The 18,991-nt window shown below is 42.5% G+C and overlaps 1 protein-coding gene across 3 annotated transcripts in view; it reads left to right on the forward strand.

Moving 5' to 3' along the window:
• HMGXB3 (HMG-box containing 3) overlaps positions 1 to 18,991 on the forward strand; it is a 58,360-nt gene that overhangs the window by 36,373 nt on the left and 2,996 nt on the right. For all 3 annotated transcript variants that reach the window (XM_029216589.1, XM_029216590.1, XM_029216588.1), the window contains 5 exons: positions 10,874 to 11,005; positions 11,927 to 12,111; positions 15,687 to 15,906; positions 17,151 to 17,284; positions 18,075 to 18,191. In XM_029216589.1, coding sequence (XP_029072422.1) covers positions 10,874 to 11,005; positions 11,927 to 12,111; positions 15,687 to 15,906; positions 17,151 to 17,284; positions 18,075 to 18,191 — 788 coding nt within the window. The remainder of the gene's footprint in view (positions 1 to 10,873; positions 11,006 to 11,926; positions 12,112 to 15,686; positions 15,907 to 17,150; positions 17,285 to 18,074; positions 18,192 to 18,991) is intronic.

Here is an 18,991-nt window from a genome sequence, read left to right on the forward strand (position 1 = left end):
TTTTTTTTTTTTTTGCGGTACGCGGGCCTCTCACTGTTGTGGCCTCTCCCGTTGCGGAGCACAGGCTCTGGACGCGTAGGCTCAGTGGCCGTGGCTCACGGGCCTAGCCGCTCCACGGCATGTGGGATCTTCCCAGACCAGGGCATGAACCCGTGTCCCCTGCATCGGCAGGTGGACTCTCAACCACTGCGCCACCAGGGAAGCCCATGTGTATCCTTTTGAACTACGTCTTTTTCCAGATGTATGCCCAGGCGTGGGATCACATGGTAATACCTTTTTAGTTTTCCATACTGTTTTCCATAGTGGCTGTACTAACTTGCATTCCCACCAACAGTGAAGGAGGGTTCCCTTTTCTCCACACCCTCTCTAGCATTTATTGTGTATAGACTTTTTAATGATGGCCATTCTGACTGGTGTGAGTTGGTGGTACCTCACTGTAGTTTTGGTTTGCATTTCTCTAATAATTAGTGATGTTGAACATTGTTTCATGTGCCTATTGACCATCTATCTGTCTTCTTTGGATAAATGTCTATATAGGTCTTCTAGCCATTTTTTGATTTGGCTGTTTGGTTTTTTTTTTTTGGTTGTTGTTGAGTTGTATGAACTGTTTGTATATTTTGGAAATTAAGCCCTTGTTGGTCACATTGTTCGCAAATATTTTTTCCCATTCCATAAGTTGTCTTTTCGTTTTGTTTATGGTTTCCTTTGCTGTGCAAAAGCTTGTAAGTTTGATTAGGTCCCATTTGTTTATTTTATTTTTTGCGGTATGCGGGCCACTCACTGTTGTGGCCTCTCCCGTTGCGGAGCACAGGCTCCGGACGTGCAGGCTCAGCGGCTATGGCTCACGGGCCCAGCCGCTCCGCGGCATGTGGGATCTTCCCGGACCGGGGCACGAACCCGTGTCCCCTGCATCGGCAGGCGGACTCCCATGTGTTTAATTTTGTTTTTATTTTGTTTATTTTCTGTTGCCTTGGGAGACCTAAGAAAACATTGGTACAGTTTCTATCAGAGAATGTTTTGCCTACAGTCTCTTCTAGGAATTTTATGGGGTCTTGTCTTATATTTAAGTCTTTAAGCCATTTTGAGTTTATTTTTGTGCATGGTGTGAGGGTGTGTTCTAACTTCATTGATTTACAGACAGCTGTCCAACTTTCCCAGCACCACTTGATGAAGAGACTGTCTTTTTCCCATTGTATATTCTTGCCTCCTTTGTTGAAGATTAATTGGCCATAGGGGTGTGGGTTTATTTCTGGGCTCTCTATTCTGTTCCGTTGATCTGTTTGTTTTTGTGCCAGTACCACACTGTTTTGATTACTGTAGCTTTGAAATATTGTCTGAAGTCTGGAAGGGTTATGCCTCTTGATTTGTTCCTTTTCCTCAGGATTGCTTTAGCAATTCTGGGTCTTTTGTGATTCCATATAAATTTTAGGATTATTTGTTATAGTTCTGTGAAAAATGTCCTGGGTAATTTGATAGGGATCGCATTAAATCTGTAGATTGCTTTGGGTAGTTGCCATTTTAACAATATTAATTCTCCCAGTCCAAGAGCATGGGATAGCTTTCCATTTCTTTGAATCATCGTCAGTTTCCTTTATTAATGTTTTTTAATTCTCAGCGTATAAGTCTTTCGCTTCCTTGGTCAGGTTTATTCCTAAGTTTTGTTTTTTGGGTTTTTTGGGGGTGTGATTTTAAAAGGTATTGTTTTTTTCACATTCCCTTTCTGCTATTTCATTGTTGTTGTAAAGAAATGCAATCTCTTTCTGTATGTTAATCTTGTATCCTGCTGCCTTGCTAAATTCATTTATCAGTTCTGTTAGTTTCTGTGTGGAGTCTTCAGCGTTTTCTATGTATAGCATCATGTCATGTGCATATAGTGACAGTTTTACCTCTTCCCTTCCAATTTGTTTACCTTTTATTTCTTTTTCTCGTCTGATTGCTGTAGCTAGGACTTCCAATACTATGTTGAATAGAAGTGGTGAGAGTGGACATCCTTGTCTTATTCCAGATTTTAGCGGGAAGGCTTGTCATAAATAGCTTTTATTATGTTGAGATATGGTCCCTCTCTGCCCATTTTGGTAAGAGTTTTTATCATGAATGGATGTTGAATTTAGTTAAATGCTTTTTCTGCGTCTATTGAGATGATCATGTGGTTTTTGTCTTTTCTTTTGTTAACGTGGTATAGCACATTGATTTTGTGTATGTTGGTTCATCCTTGTGAACTTGGGATGAATTCCACTTGGTTGTGGTGTATGATCTTTTTTATGCATTGTATTCGGTTTGCTAGTGTTTTGTTGAGAATTTTTGCATCTATGTTCATCAAAGATACTGGCCTGTAGTTTTCTTTTTTGGTGGTATCTTTGTCTGGTTTTGGTATCAGGGTGATGGTGGCTTCACAGAATATCTTTGGGAGTGTTCCCTCCTCTTCAGTCTTTTGAAAGAGTTTGAGAAGGATCAGTAAAAGTTTCTCTTTGTATGTATGGTAGAATTTGCCTGTGAAGCCATCTGGCCCTGGACTTCTGTTTGTAGATCGTTTTTTTAATTACATATTCTATTTCAGTTCTAGTGATTGATCTGTTCAAATTATCTGTTTCTTCTTGATTCAGTTTTGGTGGGCTGTATGTTTCTAGAAAGTTGTCCATTTCTTCTTGGTTGTTGAATTTGTTGGCGTATGATTGTTCATAGTATTCTTTTGTGGTTTTTTGTATTTCTGTGGTATCAGTTGAGATTTCTCCTTTTCTGTTTCTTATTTTGTTTATTTGGGTCCTCTTTTCGTCTTGGTGAGAATGGCCAGAGGTTTGTCAATTTTGTTTACCCTTTCAAAGAACCAGCTGTTGGTTTTATTCGTTTTTTTTCTATTTTTTTTTAATCTCTATTTTATTTCTTCTCTCATCTCTATTATTTCCTTCCTTCTGCTGACTAGGTTTTGTTTGTTCTTATTTTTCTAAGTCTTTTAGGTGGTAGATTAGGTTGTTTGAGATTTTTCTTGTTTTTTGAGGAAGGCTTGTATAGCTGTGAGCTTCCCTCTAAGAACTGTTTTTGCTGCATCCCATAGATTTTGTATGGTTGTGTTTTCATTGTCATTTGCCTCAAGGCATTTTTAAATTTCCTTTTTGATTTCCTCATTGACCCATTGGTTTTTTAGTAACACGTCCTTTAGTCTTCATGTAATCTTCTTTTTCCCGCATTTCTTTTCCTGTGGCTAATTTCTACTTTCCTGCCATTGTGGTCAGGGAAGATGCTTGCAATAATTTCTATACTCTTAAATTTGTTGGTTAGCTTTATGCCCTAGTATGTGGTCAATCCTAGAGAATGTTCCATGTGCACTTGAAAAGAATGTGTATTCTGAGTTTTTTGGATGTAATGTCCTGAAATAGTCAAGTCTAACTGTTCTGTTGTATCATTTTGAATCTGTTGCCTTATTGATTTTCTGTCTAGAAGATCTGTCCATTAATATGAGTGGGGTGTTAAAGTCTCCTACTATTATCGTAGTCCTATCAATTTCTTTCTTTATGTCTATTAATATTGTATGTATTTAGGTGCTCCTATATAGGGTGCATATATGTTAATGAGTGTAATATCCTCTTGTGTTGATCCCTTTATCGTTATATAATGTCCTTCTTTATCTTCTTTACGGCCTTTGTTTTAAAGTTTGTTTTGTGTGATATGAGTATTGCAACCCCTGCTTTCTTGTCATTTGCATTTGCATGAAATATCTTTTTCCATCTCCTCACTTTCAATCTATGTGTGTCCTTTGCCCTAAAGTGGGTCTCATAGGCAGCATATTGTAGGCTCTTGTTTTTTAGTCCAGTCTGCCACTCTGTCTTTTGATTGGAACAGTTAATTCATTGACATTTAAGGTAATTATTGATAAATATGTATTTATTGCCATTTTAAACCTTGTTTTCCTGCTGGCTCTATTTTTCTTTTTTGTTCCTTTCTTTTTGTTTTACTTTTTGTCATTTGATGATTTCCTTTAATTTTATGCTTGTGTTCTTTTTGTTTTTTGTGAATCTATTGTATGTTTTTGATTTGTGGTTACCCTCTTTTTCAAGTACGTTAACCCCTTCCTATATCTGCTTGCTTTAGACATATAGGGTCAAACACATTCTTAAAAAAAAAGAATGTAAACTTTTTTACTCTTGTCCCCCAGATTTTATGATTTTGATGTCCCTTTTACATCTTCATGCTTATCCTTTTGCTGTTCCTTGTGTTTATCGTCACTTTCACAAATAGATATTATTTTTGATCTGTATACTGGCTTACTTAAGTGATTTACTTTGCAACTGTGATTTCCTTTTTCCTATATCTTCTTGCTTTTTTATTTAGAGAAGACCTTTCAATATTTCTTTTAGGGTAGATTTAGTATCAGTGTATTCTTTTAGTTTTTGCTTGTCTGAGAAATTCTTTATTTCTCCTCCTATTCTAAATATGATAATCTTGCTGGGTAGAGTATTCTAAGTTGCAAATTTTTCCCTTTCAAGACTGAATATATTTTGCCACTCCATTCTGGCCTGCAATGTTTCTGTAGAGAAATCAGCTGATAGCCTTATGGGGGTTCCCTTGTGATTAACTCTCTGTTCGGAGTATTTTGTGTCTCCATACAAATTTAAAAATCTTTTGTTCTGGTTCTGTAAAAAATGCTGCTGGTAATTTGATGGGGATTGCATATTGAATCTGTAGATTGCCTTGGGTAATATAGTTATTTTGACAATATTGATTCTTCCATCCAAGAACATGGTATATCTTTCTATCTTTTGTGTCACCTTTGATTTCTTTTGACAGTGTCTTATAGTTTTCAGAGTAAAGGTCCTTTGCCTCCTTAAGTAGGTTTATTCCTAGATATTTTGTTCTTTTTGATGTGATGGTAAATGGGATTGTTTCTTTAATTTCTCTTTCTGATCTTTTGTTGTTAGTGTATAGAAATGCAAGAGATTTCTGTGTATTAATTTTGTATCCTGAAACTTGACTGAATTCATCGATGAGCTCTAGTAGTTTCCTGGTAGCATCTTTAGGATTTTCTATATATAATATCATGTCATCTCCAAATGGTGACAGTTTTACTTCATTTCCAATTTGGATTGCTTTTATTTCTTTCTCTTCTCTGATTGCCATGGCTAGAACTTCCAAAACTTTGTTGACTAAAAGTGACAAGAGTGGACCTCCTTGTTTTGTTCCTGATCTTAGAGGAAATGTTTTCACTTTTTCACTGCTGAGTATGTTATCTGTAGGTTTGTCATATATGGCCTTTATTATGTTGAGGTATGTTCCCTCTAGGCCCACACTCTGGAGAGTTTTTATCATAAATAGATGTTGAATTTTGTCAAAAGCTTTTTTTTTGCACCTATTGAGATGATCATATGGTTTTTATTCTTCAGTTTGTTGATGTGGTGCATCACACTGATTGATGTGCAGATATTGAAAAGTCCTTGCATCCCAGGGATAAATAAATCCCCCTTGATCGTGGTGTATGATCCTTTTAATGTATTGTTGAAGTCAGTTTGCTAGTATTGGCTTGGCCAAAATGCTCGTTTGTGTTTTTCCGTAAGATGGCTCTAGTAGCCCTTAGTTGTCTTTAACTTCATTCAAAACAATTTCGTTAGGTTGTATTGTGACACCTGTCATATCAGCGTTCATTTAAACAAAAACTTATCAGGATTGTTGAATTTTTGCGTAGCCATTTTAATATTGAAGATGGAAGAAAAAAGCAACATTTTTGGCGTGTTACGCTTTATTATTTCAAGAAAGGTAAAAACGCAACTGAAACGCAGAAAATTTGTGCAGTGTATGAGAAGGTGCTGTGACTGATCAAATGTGTCAGAAGTGGTTTGCGAAGTTTTCTGCTAGAGATTTCTTGCTGGACGATGCTCCATGGTTGGGTAGACCAGTTGAAGTTGATAGAGATCAAATCGAGACATTAATTGCAAACAGTCAACGTTACACCATGCGGGAGATAGCCGACATACTCAAAATATCCAAATCAAGCATTGAAAATCATTTGTACCAGCTTGGTTATGTTAATCACTTTGATGTTTGGGTTCCACATAAGCCAAGCAAAAAAAACCTTCCACATGCAGTTCTCTATCGTTCCAGTTTTTAAAACAAATTGTGACGGGCAATGAAAAGTGGATACTGTACGATAATGTGGAACGGAAGAGATCATGGGGCAACCACCACCAACACCACCAAAAGCCGATCTTCATCCAAAGAAGGTGACGTGTGTATGGTGGGATTGAAAGGGAGTCCTCTATTATGAGCTCCTTCCTGAAAACCAAACGATTAATTCAAACAAGTACTACTCCAGTTAGACCAACTGAAAGCAGCATCGACAAAAAGCGTCCGGAATTAGTCAACAGAAAACATATAATCTTCCATCAGGATAATGCAAGACCACATGTTTGATGACCAGGCAAAAAATGTTACAGCTTGGCTGGGAAGTTCTCATTCATCCACTGTACTCACCAGACATTGCACCTTCGGATTTCCATTGATTTAGGTCTTTACAAAATTCTCTTAATGGAAAAAGTTTCAATTTCCTGGAAGACTGTAAAAGGTACCTGGAACAGTTCTTTGCTCAAAAAGGTAAAAAGTTTTGGAAAGATGGAATTATGAAGTTGCCTGAAAAATGGCAGAAGGTAGTGGAACGAAAGGCTGAATATATTGTTCAAGGAAGTTCTTGGTGAAAATGAAAAATGCGTCTTTTATTTTTTTCTTAAAAACTGAAGGAACTTCTAGGCCAACCCAGTATTTTGTTGAGGATTTTTGCATCTTCATCAGTGATATTGGCCTGTGGTTTTTTTTGTTTGCTTTTTGTTTTGTTTTGTGGTATCTTTGGTTTTGGTATCAGGGTGATGGTGACCTCAGAATGAGTTTGGGAGTGTTCCTTCCTCTGCAATGTTTTGGAATAGTTTCAGAAGGATAGGTGTTAACTCGCCTCTAAATGTTTGATAGAATTTGCCTGTGAAGCCATTTGGTCCTGGACTTTTGTTTGTTGGGAGTTTTTAAATCATAGTTTCAATGTCAGTATTTGTGAGTGGTCTGTTCATATTTTCTATTTCTTCCTGGTTCAGTCTTGGGAGATTGTACCTTTCTAAGTATTTGTCCATTTCTTCTAAGCTATCCATTTTATTGGCATATAATTGCTTGTAGTAGTCTCTTATGACCCTTTGTGTTTCTCTGGTGTGAGTTGTAACTTCTCCTTTTTCATTTCTAATTTTATTGTCTGGAGCCCTCTCCCTTTTTTTCTTGATGCATCTGGCTAAAGGTTTATCAGTTTTGTTTACCTTCTCAAAGAACAAGCTTTTAGTTTCATTGTTCTTTTCTATTGTTTTCTTTGTCTCTATTTCATTCATTTCTGCTCTCATCTTTATGATTTCCTTCCTTCTACTAACTTTGGGTTTTGATTGTTATTCTTTCTGTAGTTGCTTTAGGTATGTAAGGTGAGCTTGTTTATTTGAGATTTTTCTTGTTTCCTGAGGTAAGATTGTATTGCTATAAACTTCCCTCATAGAACTGTTTTTTCTGCGTCCCATAGGTTTTGGATCATCGTGCGTTCATTTGCGTTTGTTTCTAGGTATTTTTTGATTTCCTCTTTGATTACTTCAGTGATCCATTGGTTGTTTAGTAGCATATTGTTTAGCCTCCATATGTTTGTGTTTTTTTAGTTTTTTTTCTTGCGATCAATTTCTAACCTCATAGCATTGTGGTTGGAAAAGATGCTTGATATGATTTCAGTTTTCTTAAATCTACTGAGGCTTGCTTTGTCACCCAACATGTGATGAATCCTGGAGAACGTTCCATGTGTACTTGAAAAGAATGTGTATTTTGCTACTTTTGGATGGAATGCTCTCTGAATATCAATTAAGTCCATCTCGTCTAATGTGTCATTTAAGGCCTGTGTTCCCTTATTGATTTTCCGTCTGGATGATCTGTCCATTGATGTAAGTGGGGTGTTAAAGTCCCCACTATTAAATTGTGTTACATCGATTTCTCCTTTTACGGCTGTTAGCATTCGCCTTATATATTGAGGTGCTTCTATGTTGGGTGCATATATATTTACAATTCTTATATCTTCTTTTTGGATTGATCACTTGATCATCTTTGTTTCTTGTAATAGTCTTTATTTTAAAGTCTATTTTGTCTGATATGAGTATTGGTGCTCCAGCTTTCTTTTGATTTCCATTTGCATTGAATACCTTTTTCCATCCCCTCACTTTCAGTCTGTTATGTGTCCCTAGAACTGAAGTGTGTCTATTGTAGACAGCATATATATGGGTCTTGTTTTTGTATCCATTCAGCCAGTCTGTGTCTTTTGGTTGGAACATTTAATCCATTTACTTTTAAGGTAATTGTCAATATCTGTGTTCTTATTGCCATGTTGTTAATTGTCTTGGATTTGTTTTTGTAGGTCTTTTTTCTTCCCTTCCTCTTTTGTTCTCTTCTTGTGATTTGATGACTAACTTTAGTGTTGTGTTTGGATTCCTTTTTCTTTTTTGTGTGTGTATCTGCTGTATACTTTTGGTTTGCTGTTACCATGTGGTTTTGATATAGCAGTCTGTATGTAAACAAGATTGTTTTAACTTCCTGGTCTTTTAATTTCAAGTGCATTTCCAATATCCTGCATTTGTACACTCCTCATGATTGCTGGTTTTGATACCATATTTGTGTGTGGATGATTTCCCACCCTTACTGTATGTTTACCCTTACCAGTGAGCTTTCCCATTTGTAATTTTCTTGTTTCTAGTTGTGGTCTTTTCTTTTCCACCTAGAGAAGGTACTTTAACATTTGTTGCAAAGCTGGTCTGTTAGTGCTGAATTTTCTTAGCTTTTGCTTGTCTGTAAAGCTTTTGATTTCTCTGTCAAATCTGAACGAGAGCCTTGCTGGGTAGAGTATTCTTGGTTGTAGTTTCTTCCCTTCCATCGCTTTAAATATATCGTGCCATTCCCTCATGGCCTGCAGAGTTTCTGCTGAAAAATCAGGTAATAATCTTACGAAAATTCCCTTGTATTTTATTTGTTGCTTTAAATATTTTCTCTTTGCCTTTAATTTTTGTCAGTTTGGTTACTATGTGTCTCGGCATGTTCCTCCTTGGGTTTATCCTGTATGGACTCTCCGCTTCCTGGACTTGGGTGACTGTTTCCTTTCTCATGTTAGGGAAGTTTTCAGCTATATCTCTTCAGATATTTTCTCAGGTTCTCTCTCTCTCTCTTCTCCTTCTGGGACCACTATAATGCAAATGTTGGTGCATTTAATGTTGTCCCAGAGGTTTCTTAGACTGTCCTCATTTCTTTTTATTCTTTATTCTGTTCCGCAGCAGTGATTTCCACCATTCTGTCTTCCAGCTCACTTATCCATTCTTCTGCCTCGCTTATTCTCCTATAGATTCCTTCTAGTGTATTTTTTATTTCAATTATCATATTGTTCATCTCTGTTTGTTTGTTCTTTAGTTCTTCTAGGTCTTTGTTAAACATTTCTTTTATCTTCACCTGTGCCTCCATTCTTTTTCCGAGATCTTGGATCATTACTCTGAATTCTTTTTACTATCATTACTCTGAATTCTTTTTTGGGTAGATTTCCTATCTCCACTTCACTTAGTTGTTCTGGGGTTATATCTTGTTCCTTCTTCTGGGACATATTCCTCTGCTGTCTCGTTTTTGTCTTAACTTTCTGTGAGTGTGGTTTCCATTCCACAGGCTGCAGGGTTGTAGTTCTTCTTGCTTTTGCTGTTGCCTCCTGGTGGATGAGGCCAGTTTGCAAGGCTTGTGCAGGCTTCCTGGTGGGAGGGACTGGTCCCTGCACATTGGTTGGTCTAGCTGGGTCTTGTCCCTCTGGTGGGCAGGGCTGTGTCAAGGGGTGTGTTTAGCAGGCAGCTGTGTGCTCAGGAAGATTTTAGGCAGTCAGTCTGCTGATGGGCGGGGCTGTGTTCCTGATCTGTTGGTGGTTTTTCCTGAGGCATCCCAGCACTGGATCCTGCAGGTTGTTGGGTGGGGCCGGGTTTTGGTGAGAAAATGGCAGCCTCCAGGAGGGTTCATGCCAATTAGTACTCCCCAGAATTACTGCCCCCAGTGTCTGTCCCCGCAGTGAGCCACAGCCGACCTTGCCTCCACAGGAGACCCTCTAATACCAGCAGGTAGGTCTGGCTCAGGGTCTTAGGAGGTCACCGCTTTTTCTCCTGGGTCCTGGTGCGCACAAGACCTTGTGTGCACCCTCTGAGATTAGAGTTTGTTTCCCTCTGTCCTGTTGAATTCCTGCAGTCAGTCCCCTCTGGCCTTCAAAGCCAGATGCTCTGGGAGCTCGTCCTCTCATTCCCAGACCCCCAGGCTGGGGAGCCTAACGTGAGGCTCAGAACTTTCACTCCTGTGGGAGAACCTCTACGATATAATTATTTTCCAATTTGTGGGTCGCCCATTTGGCAGGTGTGGGATTTGATTTTATTGTGATTCCTCCCCTCCTACCATCTTGTTGTGGGTTCTACACTTTCTTTGGATGTAGGATAGCTTTTTTGGGTAGGTTCCAGTGGATTTTTTTGTTGATGGTTGTTCCAGCAGTTAGTTGTGATTTTGGTGTTTTCGTAAGAAGAGATGAGCTCATGTCCTTGTCTTCTGCCATCTTCTAGGCAAGGTTTCTGAGCAGCCCCTGCATGCTGAAAAGGCTGCTCTGTGCTCTGGGTACAGTGGGATCCAATTAAACAGTTTCCTTCACAGCTGCTTGTAGGTTACCAACTAGCAGGTGACCTCTAGTTCTGTATTTTATGAATGTACCACAGTTTATTTTTTAATGTTCCCCCATCGGTGGGCATTTCGTTAGTCTCCTGTTTTTTGCAGCTGTGGATGTTGTTAACAGTAAATGTCTCTGTTGCCATTTTTTAACCTGCAGGTCTCTTTAATGTGGGAAACAAGCTGCTCGTGAGCCTGGACTTGCTTTTTGCAATCCGAAACCAGATCAAGCTGGGAGAGGACCCCAGAGTATCCATCAGCACTCTTCTGAAGTCAGTGCAGGATCAGACAGGTAAAGGTTGGCTTCCTCCGTTTCCCCAAGGTTAGCTCTAAGCTCCCTGGGAATTTTCAGTGATGGGCTTTCGTTAACATAATTACCTTGGAGGAGAGTCTGATATTTTGAAAAGAAGACATTCTTGACTTCCTAACACACTCCTCCTCTTGAATTTTACGAATGCCAAACTTTGGAAAGCATGTCTTTCCACGTATCCAGAGACCTTCAGCACAAGGTTAAACAGACTTCATAGAAGCTCATCCTTTGGTCATAGGTAGACTTGGCGTTACTACAATGGTAAGCAGACTCATTCTGAATACACAGCTTCTGGAGGTCTGCTCCCATTTCCAAAGCTCGTGCTGAGACATGAAGGTGGGCACCACCCTCCTTATTATTAGAAATTGTTTTTCCCTTTGCTTTCCTCATTTCTTTCTGTTTATGCTTTTCCCATCCCTTCCTACAGAATCCAGGCCCCCTGCCCCTTCCCTGCTATGAGGTCAGATGGAGTAGAGGAAAGGTTCTAGGGTCAGACAGGTTTGTGTTTGAGTCTGCACTGTAGCACTTAGTGGCAGTGTGGTTTTGAGTAAGTTACTCTCTGTGCCTCAGTTTTTCCAGTTATTCAGTGAGGATAATAATACTCTTGGCTCATAAAGATGTGAGAGTTAAATGAGAGAATGTATTCAAAGCTCTCAGCATAGCATCTAGGTCCTAGTGGGTGCTGAGTACAGGGCAGCTATAACTCTCATTGGAATTGCCCTTTGAGTTGCTGCCTGAACACCTAATGGCTAGGGTGCTTGACCCTTTGGTGGTTGGTACTCTTGGGTGTTCTTAGGAGAGAAGCAGCCTTGCAGAATTGCTATTCTTGCTGGCCATTGCTCATCCCCTGTGGCCTCCAGGTCTTCTTCTGTGAACTTCTCAGAGCTCTTGCTCTCCTTCTAGAGAAGACTCTTACCTCAGAGGAGCTGAGCCAGCTGCAGGAGCTGCTGTGCAACGGCTATTGGGCTTTTGAGTGCCTCACTGTCCGAGACTACAATGACATGATCTGTGGCATCTGTGGTGTGGCCCCCAAAGTGGAAGTTGCCCAGAGGAGTGAAGAAAATGTGCTGGCACTAAAGAGTGTGGAGGTAAGTGCCTCTTGGTCACCACAGGTGACCTTTAGAAATGTCTGCACACTTTGGCAGCCACCTTCCTACATGGTGTTTCCAGGAGCAGATGGCTCTAGTTCTTTCCTGGGTGAGGTGAGTAGCTTTTTCTTGCCAGTTCCCAGGTTTTCATCTAAGGCAGGCCAGATGGAAATGGAGGCACTTGTTACTTATTCAACAACAAATTTATTAAACATGAACTATAGGTGCACTTTTTAGGCATTTGGGAAATGACAGTTAAACCCACGGAGTTTTTGAGCTCAGGGAGCTCACTTTCTGATTTGGGGAGACAGGAGACAAACATTAATAATTGTGTATATTATATTAAAATACTATTAATATATATTATATGTAATACGTTAATTTAAAGTAACAATAACAGTAAGGCAGGTTAAGGAAGAGAGCAGTATTGTGGGAAGAAGGGGCTCCTGCTTTATAGAGGGTGGTCGGGGAAGTCCTGTCTGACACAAGGGCATTTGAGTAGAGCCGTCTGAAGCCCATGTAGTTTTCAGTGGGAGGAACATTCCAGGCAGAGGGAGCAGCAAGAATGGGATCTGAAGAGGGTTTGCTGGGCATGGTTGAGGAACAGAAAGGTGGCCGATGTGGCTGGCTCTGTGAGCAGGGTGTAGAGTGGTTGGATATGTGAGGTTCAAGAGGCTACAGGTGGCCCGGGCCATTGTAAGGACTTCCACTGAGTGAGATGGAGAGCCCGTGAAGGATTTTGAGGAAGAGTGGACTGATCTGACTTAGGTTCTTAACTAAAAAATGTTCACACAAGGATAAAACCAAACTCAGATGGCTTTATACATTAATTCTAACAACTATCCAAGAAATAAGATTCCAGTCGTAGAAGAATAGCAAAAGTGGATATAAGTCATTGTGTAAGACCATATAACTGAAAACAAAACCATACCTTTAATATAAGCTGAAAATTTGGGCTGATAGTACTCATGAATATAGATGTCAGAGTTCTGAATAAGATAATTGCAGAACAAATCTAACAGTGAGTAAAACAAAATCATGACTAAGCTTATCCCAGGAAGGCAAGATTGTTTCAGCATTAGAAAATATACTAATGTAATTCAGTATTTAGCAGTTTAGAGGAGAAAACCCATATGATTATTTCACTGGACGTCTAAAAAAGGCTTTCTTTTTTATTCAGTGCCCATTATGATAAAACTCTTCACAAACTAAAACTAATAGGGAAAATTATTTAACCTGGTACAGGGAATTTTTCAAAAATTCCATAGGTGAACTCTTTCCCATCATCATGCTGAGAGGTCTGGTCTGCCTGCATAGGTGTGGAGTGCCCCGTGAGCATGCTAGTAGCAGCTTTCCATGTCTGAACTCTACCACAGTGACTGTTTAAGCACTGGACCTGCAGCTCACTTGTTTGCCACCGGGAGTGGTACAGGACCTCTGGAGAAAAGCTCTGGTGTATTTTGACACGGCCAGCTGAGCATATTAGGGATTTAATGCATATTCCTCTTTCTCTTCCCAATTAAAAAAATAAGTGCATACGCTGATCAAATAGTTCTGTTTTGAGGGTGGTGGTGTAAAATGAGATATATGAAAACAAGCATAATGCTACTGGAGCCTTCTAAGTGTTCCCTGTAGGTAAAATGAACTGTAAAAAAAATTTCCTTTTGTGTGTTATCTCACAAAGAGGCTGTTTCTAGACTCATTCAAATCTGCTTGTCTAATGGAAATATTAATAGTGCAGCTATGATTTATTGAGCATTTTATTACATATACCAAGTTCTTACTCTGTACTCAGTGCATTACTTTCTGGCTGACTTCTCAACCCTGTGATATTTTTGTAGATGAAGGGGGCTTGCCCAAGCTCATCCAGTCAGGAAGGGGTGGAGCTGGGATTTGACCTTGGTCTGGCTCCCTCACTCCAGAATCTGAGCTCATAAGCACCACCATGCTCACCAGTACCTCCTGGGACCCTGAGCTCTGGTTTTTTTTGTTTTTTTTGCGGTACGCTGGCCTCTCACTGTTGTGGCCTCTCCCGTTTTGGAGCACAGGCTCCGGACGCGCAGGCTCAGCGGCCATGGCTCACAGGCCCAGCCGCTCCACAGCATGTGGGATCTTCCCGGACCGGGGCACGAACCCGTGTCCCCTGCATCAGCAGGTGGACTCTCAACCACTGTGCCACCAGGGAAGCCCCTGAGCTCTGTTTTTTTAAACACATCTGGTCACAGGCTTTTGGCTCTTTGCTCTCTAGAATAGACAGAAGCCCGCCTCCCTGCAAAAACTCACATATCCTAGTCCTGCCTGGTACCCGCCTTGTTCCGATCAAGGCTCACTCCTCACAGAATGGAGTAGCATTCCCTTCACTTTCCGTATGCGTGTCTCTTCTCTTCTTTGTCTCTGGGTGTTTCTTTCTAGAGACCAGGACTTTTTCTCCCTTTTGTGTGTGGAGTGCAGAGTTGGGTAGTGCGTACGAGGAGAGCAGGCTGGGGGTGTTCTAAAGTCAGTGAAATAAAACAGAAAGGTATTGAACAAAACAAACGTCCACGAGGAGATTGTAGGGTTGGGCACGCCTCTTGGGGACTGGTAGAGGAGGACCCTCTGGACTGATAAGAGACGTCTCTATGTGGAGCAATGGTTCTCAGACTTTGTGGGCATAAGAATTACATTGGGCAATGATTTGCAAACTTTAGTGTGAGAGGCTTGCTGGGGCCCACCCCCAGGGCTTCTGATTCAGTGGGTGTGGAGTGGGCTGAGCATCTGCCTGTCTAACAAGTTCCCAGGTGCTGCTCATGCCACTGGTCCACGCTTTGAGAACCGCTCACCTAGGGAATCTTTTAAAAATGCAGCCTTAGGGATTTAGTTCATACAGATGGAGGTGCAGCCCGGATATCAGCATTGCTGAGTATCGCAAATGATTCTGATGAGGTAATAGGATTAGGGTCTCACTCTGAGGGCTGCATAATAGTGCTTACAAGAAGAAAAATTGAGTAGCGCAGTGCTGAATGTCTACAGTAGGTAAGTACATGCTGCACATAGAGGAGATAGCCATGTGCTGGCATGGTCTGGGAGGACCTTCGGGAGGAGGTGAGGGATCAACAGGGCCTTGCAAGTGGGTGGAGTGCCACTAAGTTTTATTCTGATGATTTCTGCCAGCCAGGCATAAGGATTAAGGGCTTGGGCTTTGGAACTAGATCTTTGTTCACGTTCTCGTTCAGACTGCCCCTCGCTCCAGTGCTCTCACCTCAGGCACCCTCAGGCTTGTATAGTAGTAGTTAATTAGTCAGTGTCTGGCACATGACAGGCAGTGGTAGCTGCCCTCTCCTGGCGAGGCAGGGAAGAGGACATGAATAAAGGCATAGACGCAGAAGGGACTTAGGTCTTGGGGAGTGCTGTGGTGTGGGAGAAAGGAATGAGGCCAAGGAGCAGTTTGGCACTAAGATGTTAGATTCGGGGGTGTCCCGGCAGTGTGTGGCTGTCTGACTCCTTCCCCCTGCTCAGCCTGTATGGAGAAGGTAGGCTGTTGTGTTGCTGACGTTCTGTGGCTCCTACAGTTTGACCTTTTTGTCCTGACCTTTTAGTTCACCTGGCCTGACTTCTTGGCCTCTAGTGAGGTAAATGTGGAGGACTTTTGGGCCACGATGGAGACAGAAGTGATTGAGCAGGTGGCCTTCCCCGCCAGCATCCCTATCACCAAGTTTGATGCCTCTGTTATTGCCCCCTTCTTCCCACCACTCATGAGAGGAGCTGTGGTCGTCAACACTGAGAAAGACAAAAACCTGGATGTGCAGCCAGTACCTGGTAAGGCCACCTGGTAGCTGGGGTCAGGGAAGGGTCCCATCGCGTCTGGAACATTGTCCATGGCAAGACAGCATGTATGGTTGAGAGGGGGCCAGGCCCACCTGGAGGGCTCTTTCTGGAAAGATAATGACAACCTGTGACAGAATCCCCTGGAGATGAAAGTCACGTGCAGAGTGTTGAAGAGCTGCCAGCCACATTGTATAGGACTGACCCACATAGCCCACTGTCAGCCTTCTGGGATGCCCTACACCGAACGGTGGGAACCCTCTGAAAAATGCTGATGATAGGGCTCCAGCCCCAAAGATTCTCACTGAGAGATGTAGGGGGAGGCAGGGAGTCTGCCTTCTAAACAGGTCTTTCACATGGTTTTTTAGATGCTCTGTGCTTATACGTTGAGAAGCCCTGGGCTAGCTCTTTTGAGGGCGTCAGTTTCTGACAACTTGGGTTTGATTCCCAGCTATGCTCCTCAGTGACCATGTGACCTCCACCAAATCCCTTCATTGCCCTGAGCCTCTGTTGCTTCATTTACAAAGAGGGCATGACATTGCTACCCACCGCCTAGGTTGTTGTGAAGATTAAGTGAGCTAATACAGTTAGAGTGATGGCCTACTTTTTTTTTTAACTGCAACTCAGAGTAAGCAATAGGTTCTACATCGTGACTCAGCGTGATGGTCATATAAGTAACACGTCTGTGTATATCTGTAACTAAAACAACTTTCATAAAACAGTACTTTCCCTTACCAAATGCAACATACTTGATTTTCTATTCTATTTCATTTTTAAAATCCTGGATATGACCTGCTAAATTGATTTTATAAGTAAGGCCCCTGCGTAGTTCTGTTGATCAGGTTCAGGAACATAGTGTATAAAGAGCATTTTTAAAATGAGAGCTATTATTGTTCCTCACGTTGCTACAGTTGTGTTAAGAATCTGAGACCATGGTTCTGGAAAAACTTAAAAGGTTAAAAGCTGACCCATTTCAGGGTTCTTTGCATGGGTGCTGTGCAGGGTATCTCCCCTAGATGTTCAAAGGCAGAAAGCTGGCTCTCAGAGACTTCGGATATCTGTAGAAGCTTAAGACCTGCCTTGAGTCCACCTCTCCCAGCCCCCAGGGCAGTGCTCAGGGCAAAGCCTGCTCGACTGTGGACCAGGCCCCCTTGTTCCCATCCTCGTGCATGAGGGACTCCGCAGGACCTCAGGTGGCTGGCAGTAGCGCCCTCCCATTAGCACGACGTCTCTTGCAGGCAATGGCGGTGCCTTGGTACGGCTGCTCCAGGAGGGCACCTGCAAGCTTGAGGAGATCGGCTCCTACAGCGAGGAGGAGCTGCACTGCCTGCTGAGGCAGTGTGGCATCCCCTTCGGGGCAGAAGACTCCAGGGTGAGTCTCGGGGCAGCGCTGGGGGTAGGGACTTTGGGAGCAGACTGGTGGGCCATCTTTCTGGGCAGGGATATGAATACCCGTGACTGGGCACTTGTGTTGGACACAGAGTGCTCGTGGGCAGGGAGGCCTGGGAGATAGCCAGCAGCCAGACTGTGACATGCACGCAAGGCCTTCCCATCCAGGCAGTTCCTCTGTTGAGGTAGTGGGTCCAGACTCAGGTTCAGGAATCCAGGCTCTCCTGCTAACTGTGTGTGGCCTTGGATAAGCTGCCTTACACATCTGAGCCTCATTTTCCTTATTTGCAAAGTGGAAATAACCAAAATACCAACCTCATGAAGTTTGCAGTGTCTAGTTATCGCCTATCCAGGCTCTTAGAAAACAAGCGCCATGGCATCCATAGAGCAGGATGTGGAGGGGTGTGTGTATTTTATCCATACATTATGTACTTCCCTTCATGCTAATGTGCTCTTGAAAATCTTATGCTTCAAGTTCAGACTCAAATGTTGGCTCCTCCTTGACACTTTCCCTGCCCTGTAAAAAAAATAGAGAGAACCCAGGCCTCAGAGTCTGGCAGCTTGATCAGTCTGGCTGGCTCTGTCTGTGACCTGGCCCTTACAGGGCCTCAGCGTCCCCATATGTACCTAAAGGACATTGGGCTGGTGAGGCTCCAAGGCCCAATCTGGCCTTAACAGTTTATTCATTTGCTTTGGGTGAGCATTTGGTGCTGTGTACCAAGCCTGGTCGCTTAGCATTCACTGCTGTGTTTAATCTTGTCCTTGTGCTCTAGGACCAGCTCTGCTTCTCCTTGTTGGCCCTCTACGAATCTGTTCAGAATGGAGCCAGAGCTCGACAGCCCCCACCTCATCTCACAGGGGGTAAAATCTACAAGATGTGCCCCCATCAGGTAGGAGGATAACGAGGAAGAACTCAGGGTGAAATTGTTCGTGTCAGTTGCCCACACAGAGGATCTGGTTGATCCAGCTCGTCCTGGAGCTGGCACTTAGGTCACTGGGCAGCTGTGGAATCGCTCCTCTGGGTCATCACCAGTGAGTATTAGGCTCCCTGCTGTGCGCTGGCCCCTGCGTCAGCTGTTGAGGGTACAGAGGTGAGCAGCGAAGATGTCATTCTATTGAGAGAGAAAGTCACCGTGGCTTGCGGCACCAGCTCTGCAGGAACTAGACAAGGACCAGAGATAGAAAGTAGCGGAGAGGGACCTGCTCTGGCTGTGGGGCAGCCAGAGGCGGCTGAGAGCCCCGTGTAAGCTTGGGAAGGGATGTGACCACTATGTCCTGAGCGGGGAGGGGTCCCCGGAGGCCAGTTCATGTAGAGCTTTGCAGGCAAGAGTAACAGTTTGGGTTTTCTTCTGAGAGTGATGAGAGGGGCCCATTGGATGGTTTGAATGGGAAATGGTCTGATTTGGGTTCTAAGAAGATTACTCCTTAGGCCCGTAGAGAGCATGCACAGGGTAGGCGCCAGGATAGCACTGGGAAGGCTGTGCCCTGTGGGACACAGTCGTCCCAATCCAAGAAGATGCCAGGGTAGAAAACCCCCTGAACAGTGCTAAATGGGGAAGAGGGCTTCGCAGAGCCTCCACTTCACTGAGTGGGGCAGGGTGACTAGCTGTCGAAAGAGAGTCAGGTCGTCAACTCCTTTAACAACCCCTGGCAGGTCAGAGCCTGCTCAGAGCCTTGTGTTCATGTGACT

Source organism: Monodon monoceros, unplaced genomic scaffold (assembly GCF_005190385.1).
Source record: "Monodon monoceros isolate NGI ecotype Baffin Bay Population unplaced genomic scaffold, NGI_Narwhal_1 Super_Scaffold_12, whole genome shotgun sequence".
Lineage (NCBI taxonomy): Eukaryota > Metazoa > Chordata > Mammalia > Artiodactyla > Monodontidae > Monodon > Monodon monoceros.